The 12704-nt window shown below is 38.9% G+C and overlaps 2 protein-coding genes across 2 annotated transcripts in view; one reads left to right on the top strand and one right to left on the bottom strand.

Annotated features, from left to right (window-relative positions):
- The window catches only part of stx8 (syntaxin 8), a 55158-nt gene extending 49567 nt beyond the window's left edge, over window positions 1-5591 (top strand). The window contains exon 8 of the mRNA XM_034689048.1: window positions 4870-5591. Coding sequence (XP_034544939.1) covers window positions 4870-4934 — 65 coding nt within the window. The 3' untranslated portion in view covers window positions 4935-5591. The remainder of the gene's footprint in view (window positions 1-4869) is intronic.
- Window positions 5592-7945: 2354 nt separating this feature from the next.
- Window positions 7946-12704, bottom strand: part of LOC117815328 (netrin-1-like) — a 72037-nt gene continuing 67278 nt past the window's right edge. The window contains exon 9 of the mRNA XM_034686980.1: window positions 7946-11109. Coding sequence (XP_034542871.1) covers window positions 10781-11109 — 329 coding nt within the window. The 3' untranslated portion in view covers window positions 7946-10780. The remainder of the gene's footprint in view (window positions 11110-12704) is intronic.

The following is a 12704-nucleotide window of genomic DNA, read 5'->3' as shown; positions in this document are numbered from 1 at the left end:
TAGAATTTTGCCCAGGAGAATACTCACTATTTTTCAGTTTTCAGTGAAACATACTTCGGGGATTAAATATTTGTGTTGTAAATCAAAAAAATTGGAACCGAAAACCATCCTTGTAGTTTTTTTTGTCCTCCTCAGTTTTGCCATTAGAAATAAACGATGAGCTTCACACTAACCTTGTTAACATAAAATGTGTCCCTTTTCCTTAGAGGTCATCCTCGCCTTTTGTGGTCCTAAAGGATCTTTGAACCATAAGCAGGGGGGCTGGGATAGAGCAGAGAGGGCGGTTCAGAGGTTGTCTCAGCTTGTCCAGGGCTCTCACCAATTATTCGTTTTCTCTCTGCGATTTGTCTTATTGATGTGTCTGGAAATTGCCTAGATGGGATGAACCCACACTCTGGCCCCCAAAAAACTTCTGGGTGGTCATTCTATCAGCAGACACCAACTATCTCTCTCCGCATCAGTGTCACCCCACAGACCTAATCTATTTGGCAAGCAAGCGACATTATTGTCATTAGTCTCTGGAGGGAATCTGACGGTCAGGAGAGGCTTGTTTAGTTATTGAGGCAGGCAGGAGGGTGAGGGTCAGTGGGGCGGTCTAATGTGGCTTCATGACTGACTGTTATTTGACATTAGAGAGTGTGAGAGACTTTTGCTCCACATTAACATGTGCATATGTTTTACAGCTTAGCTTTTTATGCTATTGTTGCTATGGCATTGTAAAGTAAAGTTGTTGGCAGATGTTTGAATAATATTCCGATGTTTGAATGTGATGAGGGCTGGGTGCTGCTTTGGTATCTTTTACACCCAAACAAAGATAATTAATGGAAACTTGTGTTTTGGTGTGTTTGCTTTAAGCACAAGGCTTTCAAAGAGCCATCAAAAAGCTGTTTAAGCGTATATTTCTACTATAACGAGGAATTGCCTTGTTTAGATAAGGCTTTAAACTCAAGGCTGAGAAATGGACCCATGGGGAAGCGATTAAAAACTTCAGTTCCAAGAGTAGCCACTGAAGGACCGCTTGAAAGGCACTCAATCCCCATCAGACCTTATATTAAAATGCCCAGAGCATAATTAGGGCCTGTGTCCACTGATGCTGTTTTTTGTTGTTGTTGTGCTGGCATCACCCATGACCCCAACTTTGAGGAGCTTCTAATCAGTGCTTGTGAAAGTCTGAAAAGAAAATGTAAAACAAATTGATGGGCACATCTTAGAATTAGCAGCAGCTCAGACATGGAAATTGTACCCTTGGTAAAACAATTGTGGTTAGTTTCTCCTCCATTCTACCCCTAATTGTTTAAAAAAAAAATGGAATCAGAAGTTGAGCCCCTTCTTGATTTTGATTTGTCTATGATGGAGAATTGGTATTGACAAGTTTAAAAAGTGGAACTATTTTCAGCTTGGAGAACTGTGAGTACAGTGACAAAACACAGTTGTAGAAGGGGGCGTTGTTGAGCATAGACTGCTGAGCACTGAAAATACTGAACTACATTGAGTTTTTTATTATAAACAATAGATACAGCCAAAGCAACAACAAAAAAGCTTTAAGTGGACACAGGCCCTCAATATGTTTCCAGGTTGGAACAAAAAATGTTTTTTTGCCGCTATGACAAATTTTTGGGGTGAATTTTAAGTTACGCATTACATTTCCCTTCACCTGCCAGTCTGTCATCAGAAAACTGTTTAACTCTTTACACACTCTTTTAGCTACTTTGGTCTGATGAAACATCTCTGGTCAGCTACCACCACCAATATGCTTTTAATGTTGTTGTGCGTGCCAACATCGCTCCTCTCCAACTCCACCCTATAAAGTCCAAATATGATCACTTCTGGCTCCAGAAAAAATGCAGTAAACAACTCAAACCAGCATGTGCTGCAGACCTATAGCTTTACTTGCATAATTAAAAAATATGCAGAAAAAGATTTATTTTGCCATAAATACCAAGACAAAACAAAAGCAAAGGATGACAGTTGTGACACAAAGAGCTACAGCAGTGAAAAAGAGACATCTGGACTCTTTAAAACTGTATCTTGGCAGAGAGAACCAGCATCAGCTCCACATTTCATCAGACGGCCGCTCCACCACGACCACCGCAAGCAATTAGTTCAGCATGGCTTCTATCTCGGCCCGTCTCTTCTCCTGTGGGAAAGACAACCAATTAGGCGGCGGAGAAGAAGAACGCAGGCGGGGAGAGCTAAAGAATGAGAGAAATGTAAACCCAAAGTGAAAGGCTGGGGAAAATACCAGCCCACGCTAAATAACAATGGACATCTTGAGTCAGTGAAGGGACCGTGGACAGCTATTAGACCAGCCAGATATGCAGTTGTTTGAAATCATCATTCCTAGAAGAAATGGAATGGGGGAAGTAGTGTATGAGTTTGCCCTTGGAGAAAGTCTTTATCTCCCTTGTGTGTGTGTGGCATGTTTGGTGGTATAGGTCATAGAATATATACACTCTACTGAGGGAGAGGCCACATCCTAAAGCCGTTGGAGTGTTTATGATGTGCTGGATGTGCTGTTGCCCTTATTGTATGAATAATTTTTAGCAGCTGAACCTGACATGAGCATCAGAAATTAATGTATTCAACAAACAGTTTTTTAAATCTTTCATAGTGTTATCCCTTTGAGAGATGTCTCCATCAATTCGTAATCAGTTCAAGTTTTGTTCAGTCATAGCTGAACTTATCCTGTATTATATAGGCCAATACTACAACTACAAAAGTGTTAATAGGCCATATCGATGACCTAATACATACAAAAAAAAAATCAAGATAAACATCTTGATTGTCTTCTGGTGTGCGAGTACATTGTTAGTACAGTCTGACAGTCAGGCATCAAGCTCGTACTAGATCTGTCAGGTCGATTATTCAGGAAATACCCTAAGAAGTAAGTTATTTGTGGCTTTTGTTAACAAGCAACATCAAACAGGATTCAGTAAGGTATCCAAAATGATTCATATTCAGTAAAATGTGATTGTAAAGTTCCTTAAAGATGTTCGTGTTTTTACGAAGGATTAAAATCCCTGAAGTGGGTTTTACACACTTTTTTCCCTGGGTGGTGGCTATAATAAAAACTGTAATATTTTCAGGTCCTGGGGGTTTAGCGCTTTGATGAAGTGTGAGTGAGCGTTTGCACATTTTTCTCTGCTTCCATGGTATCAGTGAAAAACAATGATTATCCTCTCAAGGCACAATCAGAAACATATGCCTATCACAGTGTGCAATCTGCTGCAATAAAGCTTTTGTGGCTGTTGAACGCATGTAAATTGCATTAAGTCATCAAGAGAGAGAATGATGATATGCTGTGAGGGCATACTCAGTCGGGACTCGCGTTAGATCAAGGCCTTAGAAAATTAGTAGTGAGGTATGCAGGCTTCTTACCTCTTCCAAGTGTATTCCCCTGTGTCCGCTTGGAGCCCCGCCCCCTCTGTGAGTCTGTCTCACATCACGTTTGGACTCCTCAACTGCTTAACATTTGAATTTCCAACATTAAAGTAAGAGGGAGTTTGTTGTACCTCAAAGGACTATTAAGGAATATTTGAATATTTAGATAATCAGACTTTAAGCCAACACTCTCTGTTCTTTGACAGCCCATAGAATTACGCTGCTTTCCCAAATAGCTTGTGAGTATTTCTCCCTGCACACTGATCTCATTTTCAAACACAACTTGGACTTTGCAAGGTTATAAAATACAGTGAAATACATAAACTTAAATGCATAATCGTTCTCCCAAACAGGCACATGAAGAGTGCTTAGATCAAAGTAAATTCTTCTAAAACAGTTTTTACTACGTACCAAGTGAACACCATGACCTGGTGTTAGCAGACACTAGCTAGTAGAAAACCCAATAAAAAGGATTAAAACCAATAATGTTTCTTACATATCTCTACAATTACTCAATGTTTTTTTTGTTTGCAACAGGTGGACTGTCTTTTTAAGCAAATGTGACTTAAACACCAGAACAATGTACGCGTTTAGAAACTTGGTTCAGCTTAAGATGAATGCATAGATACACATTGCTCTGCAAAATATTTTAAAAAGTACTTGATGGAACAACCTTTTAAAAAAAATGTTTTGAAAAAAAATTCTCCTCATTGCAAAAGTGTGTAGTTTTATTTACATGTTCACAGTGCCTCAAAAAGTGATTTTCCATTGGGTAGAATGGATAAACGCCAATATTTTTTCTTTTTTTCTGAGGTCTGACCTTTTTCTCAGAATTTTGAGATTAAGGTCAGAGTGTTTTTTGTCAATATTAGTATTATGAGAGAAAAGTTGGTAAGAGTTCTTTCTTTATTCCCAGAATTGAAATCGAAGTCCGAATTTTCAAGTCCGAAAAGACATTAATCCTCTTCCGTACATTTTTCTGCCAGGCACCTAGTAAAGTTTCTAAAAGAAGCCTTGGTGAGTTGTCAGGGAATGCAGAGGGAAACGCTCAGGAAAATACACTTTAAACAAGTAGGCGGGGATGATGGTGTTTATTTCATGTGACCAGTGCGAAACCAGGAAAGAGACGTGCAACAGGATGAATAAAAACATCTGAGGTTGAAGACAGAGTGTCAGATGAGAATCACAAAAATGTCTGCACATCTGTTTATTTGCACTCAACATTGATATCTGATTTCAAACTGTCATTATAGCATGGGCTGTGACTAGGGACATGTATGAATGAGCACCGTAGGAACATTTCAGGGGCAGAGTTCAGATTCCAAAGAGGCTTAGAATCATTTTTTGACAGTAGAAGGGATGTAAGGCCCTGAGGAAACAGTCTACTCATTTGCTGGTTAGGATTAGTCCATTGTTTCTTCTGTGCTAATATTTGTTTAAAACAAACTTTTCTGACTGCTATGTGTATTTTCTTCTCTCCTCCCTCAGGGATGATGGTGGTGATCGTTCTGCTCCTTATAGCCATCATAGTGGTCGCTGTGTGGCCGGTGTAGCTGAAGAGGACACAGGTGCCGGACGACTTCTACGACAGTCTGATGAAGACTATAAGTTTTAAACTTTTTGCATCCACAGTGTGCACATGTACAGTCATTCATTTAAACCTTCATTCTCATATGATTTTATTTCTTATTCTTTCTCTTCATGTTGGGACAAAAGTTATTTGAGGCTTTCCAACCAAGGCAATGTTACAACTCTTGGTTTGATAACGGGCAAGTGTATTTCTTGTGTGTAAATTATCCTCTTACGCTGGTGTATTGCTCATTAACCTGACAGTGAATGAAATAGTTAAATTATATGAAGGTTTCTTGAACCTTTTGAAACATTTGAAACTGGACTGTGGCAATTGTTGACCCAGCAGTAGGACCTCCCGCAGGCAGCAGGATCTTTCCTCTCATAAGTCTCTCTGTGGTCTGGCTGTGGTTCCCACTTCATACGCTCATTCCACAAGCTCTGCGATATTCACACTTGCTCACCCATGCATTACTGTAGCAGCTGTAATGTTATCATTTGTCTTGGGATTTTATAATGTTTATAGAGTAGCTTTCAGCCAAAACAAGCAGCTCAGCTGTGTTACTAACATGGCTCTTTTCCGTTCTTGTAAATCAATTCAACTTGTAATTTCTAATAAATGACATTTACAGTTAACAGTCCCTGGGCTCCTGTTTATCTGCAGTCATGCTCAGGTCTCTCTCTGTAGGTCTGTAGTGTTTTGTATATTGACCTTCAGCTGAGGGTTAGCCTTTGCCCAAGCTTCAACAAACAGGTACCACTTCCACATTTCCATTATAAAATATACTTTATTTTTTTGCTCACTCTTCTCTGATTGGTCTAACTCTTCATTCTAAGGTCTGCTATTTCACTATAGCATACAGCTTGAAAGAGTGTTTGGTAGATTTGAAGTTGGTCTGTTTCCTGTGGGTAAAAAAAGAAAAAACAGCAGGAAAAGCAAGAGATGTTACAAAAAGGGCTGAAGCTGACAACACAGAAAACAACAAGTGGAAGTAAACATCAGAAGGATGTGGATGAGGAATTAAAGGACAACGAAAGATGATTAATAGAAATTAAAGTGTAAAAAAAACTTGAACATTAATAAGGCAGAAAACCTCAGTCAGGACTTGTAATTATTTGTGTGAATCTTTTCACCATGTCTCATTTCATCATCAGTTGAAATTTGAACTTAGTTTAGTTAATGTTAGTAAAATCTGCTAATTGCTGTTCACATTGAAGCGATTCCAACAGTCAAATTTTAGGGACTATTTCTTCAGCGAAAGTCATCAAAACAATTAAAGAGGTGGTATTACGCTTTGTCGTATTCAAACAAACATATAACAACTCAAAATACTCAACACAGATGCAGATACTAATTGTGGACTAAGTTTCAAATTGTGACGTAGTGTTTTGGAGTAACCCCAGATGAGACTGCAGGCTTCTCAGAACAATGTGTTCAAATGTCACAAAAGGATTAAGCGAGAGGGACATGAATTCTCCATTGGATCAATACTGTCTCTCCACACAGTTACATATTCCATGTATATGGCAGCCCGAGAAGCAAGGTTACCTTGTATCCAAACACTTTGCTCAGAATGTGACGTCATCAATCTGTGAGTCTTCAAATCTAAAGAGCATAATAAACGCAACATGTATCAAACTGATACATCCTACTCTGTTCTTTGTTGCTGGGGATTTTCTTGATGTTCCCTTTCCACACTTTGTGGGTCAGGTTCAGATTTCAAAACCTATTGCCTTATTTCAGGGTTAACCCTCAGACTGTGACATTATAGCATGGCATTTGGGGGGGAGACTTCTTGAGAGCTGGCCAATCAGAAGGTTGAAAGGCTCGTAGGGAGTTCATGTGGTGGCGGAAGAAGGAATTTCTGAGTTAGAATATACACATGAACGCCTATTCTGGTCAGAACCACAACTCAGTAACTCAGGAAAAAATTTGGTCCCTGACTTATCGTTTTGTCATCAATGTGGCAAGCAAACAACGTTTTGTTAATGATTAGAACATTTTTAATAAATACATGTATCGCACATCAACTTAACTCTCTTTACAGTGACATTCCACACATCTTCTTCAAAGCATCCACGCTGCTTGTTGTTCTTGTTACAACATTACATTTTGGATTTGAATGCTTATGAACATACCAAAGTTGGAAGAATGACATTATCACTCAGAACTGGGACTAACCAGGGACTTCTACCAGATCCTGGTCTGGCTCCGTGCTCTCTTCTCCATCAACACCCACCGGTTGCGTTTCAGAACGCAGCACGGAGCAGGACCGCCAAACAGCTGGGGTCATGTGAGGTTTCCCCGCAGTAATTACTGTATTAATGAATATCCAACTCTTCTCCTCATCCATGTTGTCTTCACTGGCCTTCTGAAAACCTCTGACCTCATGACTCCAAGCCTGGCTTTGCTCATTATGACAGTCTGTTATTGTATTTAAGTGAAAAACTACCTGCCAATAATACGGAGTGTTTTATTCTGAAAATTAACCAGATATTGTTATTTTATGTTGGTGCCTGACTTCCTGTCCTGCTCGATCTCCTCTGTTGAGATTTATGCGTCGTGCTCAGGCATCTGGCAAAAATAGAAGTCTTGCGTATCTGATCAGGAGGGCTCCGGCCTGCGTGATCAGAGACTAGAATTGAAACCTATCAGATCTGGTGCTGTGACAAGTCTGAAAGAGACAGGACACGGATCCAGTGGAATTTGGTCATGAGGAGTACATGCGTGCAGCATTATAGAGACAGTAGTTAAAACGAAGACACTATGAAACCTGAAACTGAATATAATACCCCCTCTTTATAATCAATAAAATCACTTTGGTAGATGGAGAACAATAAGCAGAATAATGTATAGTCAGAAGGTTGTTTTAGAGGAGGAACATTATCCCTGACATAATATACTGCAGAACAGAAAATCAAGACAGGATTGACTACATGCAGTTAACCAGATAAGTCAACAAAAAATAAAGATATAAATCAACAGAGGCAAATGTATTTTCAATGTAACAAGAGTTTATTTCAACCGAAAGTCTGAATTTAGTTCTACCAGGTTGGTGTGTTCAGTAGTTATTATTTCCTTCTTTAATGGCAACAATCTAAACGACCACAAATAAAGTACAAAAAAAAAGTTGTAAAAGACAATAAAATCCACAATGTCTTGTGTCATTAAATATATTCATATATAAGAACCATAATATATTAGTACGCATTGTAAAACAACATTGCAAAAAGTCTTGGCAATGGTGACAACTAAACAACATTTACAATTCATAGTATGAACACAAAGCAATGCTTTGACAGGTGTATGTGTGTAGCGATTCAACAGGAAGCTTGTCAAACCATTGCTCAGGAGACGGATGTAAAATTTACAGCATGAGGCTACACAGATTATAGAGGTGAGATTACAGATTACATTGTGGCAAACACAGAAACACTGTCATGGAGAGTTGCGTTTCAGATTTCAAAATGAAACAGAGGAACATTGAAAACGTGTGATGTCATCAGTGATACTGGAGAAGCAGGGAGAATTATGGTGGAAATAAAACATTTTATTAATTTTAATCAATTTAAATTTGATGGTTTATTTTCATCATCAATGAGGCGATTCAGTCCATTTAGAAAATTCCTGGAAATTATTGTCATCTAAACAAAGGAAGTCAAGCGTCCACGAGATGAAAACCATGTGTCTTGAGCAGATCTTAAAACTCTTTCAAGTGTTTTTTTTCTACTTGCACTCAAAGGTGTTAAATATAATCTTGTAAAACAGCAAACACCATCAACGGCAAACATGTGCTCCAGGATGGACTGAATGGAACCCCGCTTTATGATACATTACACACACTGAGTTTTCACAAACCTGAGCTGTGTTTTTACCACGCATTCCTCTGAGAAATCCAACTTGAACTGCACACAAATGAAATGAGCAGTGTGGTTTGAGTCAAGCAGCACCAAGTGATTGCAATTCAGCACATTTCTTCCTGTGCAAGTGTGGAAGTGAAGAGAATTAACGTGACAGGTCAATGGGACACTGCAGCTCCTGAGTGTCCTTTTTTTAGAGAATGTACAGTCATGCATTGTATTTGCAAACAGAGTATGTGTGGACTCTGACGGTATTTAACTGCTTCCTCAAAGGACTGTAGGTTTTATTCTAGATGAAAATGAGCCGGTGTGAGGTGGAACTCGAGAAATACACCAACTTAACTATTTGTTTGTGATGAAGTTTACATTTAGGATTCACTGCTGTACCCCATGAGGTAAGGAAATACTTTTCTTTTCTCTTCTATGGTTTAACATTTTCAGGTTTCAGAGTTTACCAGAACATCTTCAATATGTCGCTCCACATTAAAACTGCAGCCATCTAACCCAACGGCACTGCAGTGACACACAGAGGTCCAATTAAAGGATGTGTCTTTGTCTTTAAGATACATTTTGACACACTATACAAAGTAGAGCTTTTTCATTGCTGGTGTAAAAGTATACATTTGTAATAACACAAAAATCTGCATTGTTGCACTTGTGAAATATTTATATGCACACATCTTTGTCAGTGTCATCTGAGAACATGACGTTCCTACCGCACTTCAACCTACACGGCACTAATGTTGCATTTCACTCTCCACAGTAATCTACGATGGGTGATTTTACAGATCTTATCATTTTGTGGTGGAAAGAGTAAATTAAGTCAAACATGTAGCTCAAATCAAATAAAGCTAGATAACATTCATAATTTATTTTTTTAGCCATTACCAAATCCATGTTAGTTTTTAAATTTTAACCTTGATCCCTGTAAATCTTATGATTTTTTTTAATCGCTCCAAAGTATTCCCATAATAATCACTAATACTATTAGCGTGTCCTTAAGTGAGTTGGTGGTAACCTCCTGGTGGAGTTGTGGAATTAAAAAAATCGCAAGTGTAAGCACTGAAGGTGAAGTAAAGCGTTTTTTAAATGCTGTCTGTCCTCCTCAAAAACACAATAGTTTTAACTGCAGCCGCACCAGATAGTGAACTGAATACGTCAGTCTCCAATGAAAAGAGTTCACATGCAGGTTTGTTCAAATACTGAAGCACCAAAATGTAATCAGTAAAGATAGGAGGGCTATGACGAGGATTAAAAACATTGTTCAGGCCAAAATGTTTCAGTCAATATTTCGTTTTATCCACCACGATATTTTAAATATGTAAAAGCTATTATTGTAGGATAACACATTTCATGTTTTTCCAAAGTCGCAGATCAACCTGAATTTGTCAACTACATTGACAGATAAATGTCCTATGAATTCCTGTAACCAAAAAAAAAGAAGAAGAAGTTTTTATGGCACATTTCTTAACAGAGGAAACATTTCTGCCTCAAATCAGATCAGTGAAGACTTTTGATGAAACAAGCCCGCTTCTACGCTCTGAAAACAAAAAGAAAATCCATGCAGAGAAAAAACTGCAGTGGTTATTAAGTGGCTTTATCTGTGTCATTTTTGAACCAGCAGTAAATGTCCATAAAATTAAATCATAAAAATATAATGATGTCATACTGAGATAAAGAAACACAAATAACTTTATATGCTGGTAATAGGTGCAAATTCGGCAAATCCACAAGAGAGACAAAAAAGTAAAATAAACCATAAAACCAAATCTGCAAGGTGAGCTCCTTCAACAAAAGTTCACTAAAAACAAGTCATCCTAAATAATTCTCTTCATGCTTCTACACAAAAAAGCAGCGACATAAACAGTCTCTTGTCTGTCCGTGGTCCTCCATCGGCCTCACTTTCTCTCTCTTTTTTTTAAAATGACCCGCTCAGCTTTTCCTCTCCCTCTCCGGTCTGCTTCCCCTCCTATGGCTTCTTGCACTTGCCTTTCTTCTCGCGCTGCTGGAACTTCCTGAGCCTGCGTGCCCATGTGTCCCTCCACTGGATAACCAGGCTGCCTTTGTCTGCCACCACCCCGCTCTGCCCGGGGGAGTCCTCGTCGTTCCCCAGCAGCAGGTACTTCTTCCCCGGCTTGATCTTGGGACACTTGCAGGCCACGTCTTTAGCACGCACCCACAGGAACTGGTCCCCGCGACGGATGCGGCTCTCCCCCTGCTTGTAGACGGAGATGATGTTGACGGTGAACTTCCACCACTCGCCAGCTTTGTCTGCCTTCAGGATGTGCACCTGGACAGCTGCAATAGAGATGACACATTATCACTTAATGAGATATTTATTACATTCCACTGACATGCAATCAGCATCTCAGCAAATAGGTTATTTTCTTAACAAGACCATGAGTTTGTAGTCATTTTAACAACTTTACGAGGCTGTAATTATACCCAGCAGTCTTTTGAGCTAAATGCTAACATTGGCATGCTAACATGCTACCAATGAAAACTCGAAATGACGCACACATTTAACAGTCCGCAAAGTACTAGAAGATCAAAACAATCAACACTCCACATGGACACAGAGTTGCACATGGCTGTAAAGGCTCAAACAACACATCCTCACTGTACATGTTCCACAACACAATATTTCAGAGCTTTTAATCATTAAATGATATAAGAACACCATGACCCCACTATGGCCCAAAGAACAAAATATTTGATTGAGATTAGAAGATTATTTTTAACATCATCAGAGTGTGTTAGCATGATAACATTTTTTCTACTTAGCAAAAGGAACAGAGGACAGGTGCAACTTATATCAATGCTGTTTGAACAAATTTAAGTCTTAAATCCAAGTTTTGTAAAAAATAAAAATAATAAGCTTCATGACGGTGCAACCCCAAAAGTCAGAAAACACAGTACTTCATTACTTTTTAAAATCAAGAAGCTACCTGGAACCAAAAACATGAGAGAAACATGAGAGTACCTGTGGTTCTAATTATTGCCCAGGGTTTCTTCATTATTTATATTTAAACTAAATCAATTCTTTCACATCATGCTGGGGCAAACTGACAGAGTGCTAATCTTTAGAACTTAAATTAAGAGTCATCCTAAGGTTAGCATCAATGCATGCCCATTCATTTGTCTTACAAACCTAACAATTGTTGTCAAGATATCTTCTTTTAAAAAACGGAACAACCTGCTAGTGGGGTTTTAGGAGTGATGGAATCACTTAGAAACCAAAGTCCTTAAGAGTCCTCTCGTGGTGGATTCCTTTGAACAGCTTTTGAAAAATTCAATGAAAAAGTGCTGACATATTCAAGTCTGGGCCAAGCTGTGGGAAGACCTAGAGAGTGGGCTACATTTGTATTCCCAGAGCTTTTCTTGCAGCATGAAATCTGTGCATTTACCTTTCATTAGAGTCTTTGCTTGCCCTCCTTCTGCTGTTCTAACCCAAAGTTTTCACTTTTAGTAATTTCATATCCACTGAAACCTTCCTGTCAATGTATATTTACTGGTGTAATTAAGATATGTTAGCTCAGCCAGCTGCTGTTCTCCAGTATGAAGATATGCAGATATTTTTATTGTTTTAATGAGAGCTCATACTTTGTTCCAATTTGCTGCATCAGCTTTTCATTGAAGTAGTAGTCACCACATTCAAACATCTCTGTCACAATGGAAGGAAAGGCTTGTTTTTCTGCCAAGCACACTGTCTCTTTTTCCAGCTGTGGCCATCATTCAAACTTTAGGATACTCCGTCCTCAGAAACCATAAGTGTAGAGTTGGCAATTAAAATCTGACAGGCACAGTGTGGAAAGAGGCTTGAAGTGAGTTCTGACCCCTACTGAGGCCACGAGGGATCATTACGCAGTATGAAAAATTTTAAGGATTGGCTG

The sequence above is a fragment of the Notolabrus celidotus genome, chromosome 7, assembly GCF_009762535.1.
Source record: "Notolabrus celidotus isolate fNotCel1 chromosome 7, fNotCel1.pri, whole genome shotgun sequence".
Lineage (NCBI taxonomy): Eukaryota > Metazoa > Chordata > Actinopteri > Labriformes > Labridae > Notolabrus > Notolabrus celidotus.
This window is presented reverse-complemented; position numbering and strand designations above follow the sequence as displayed.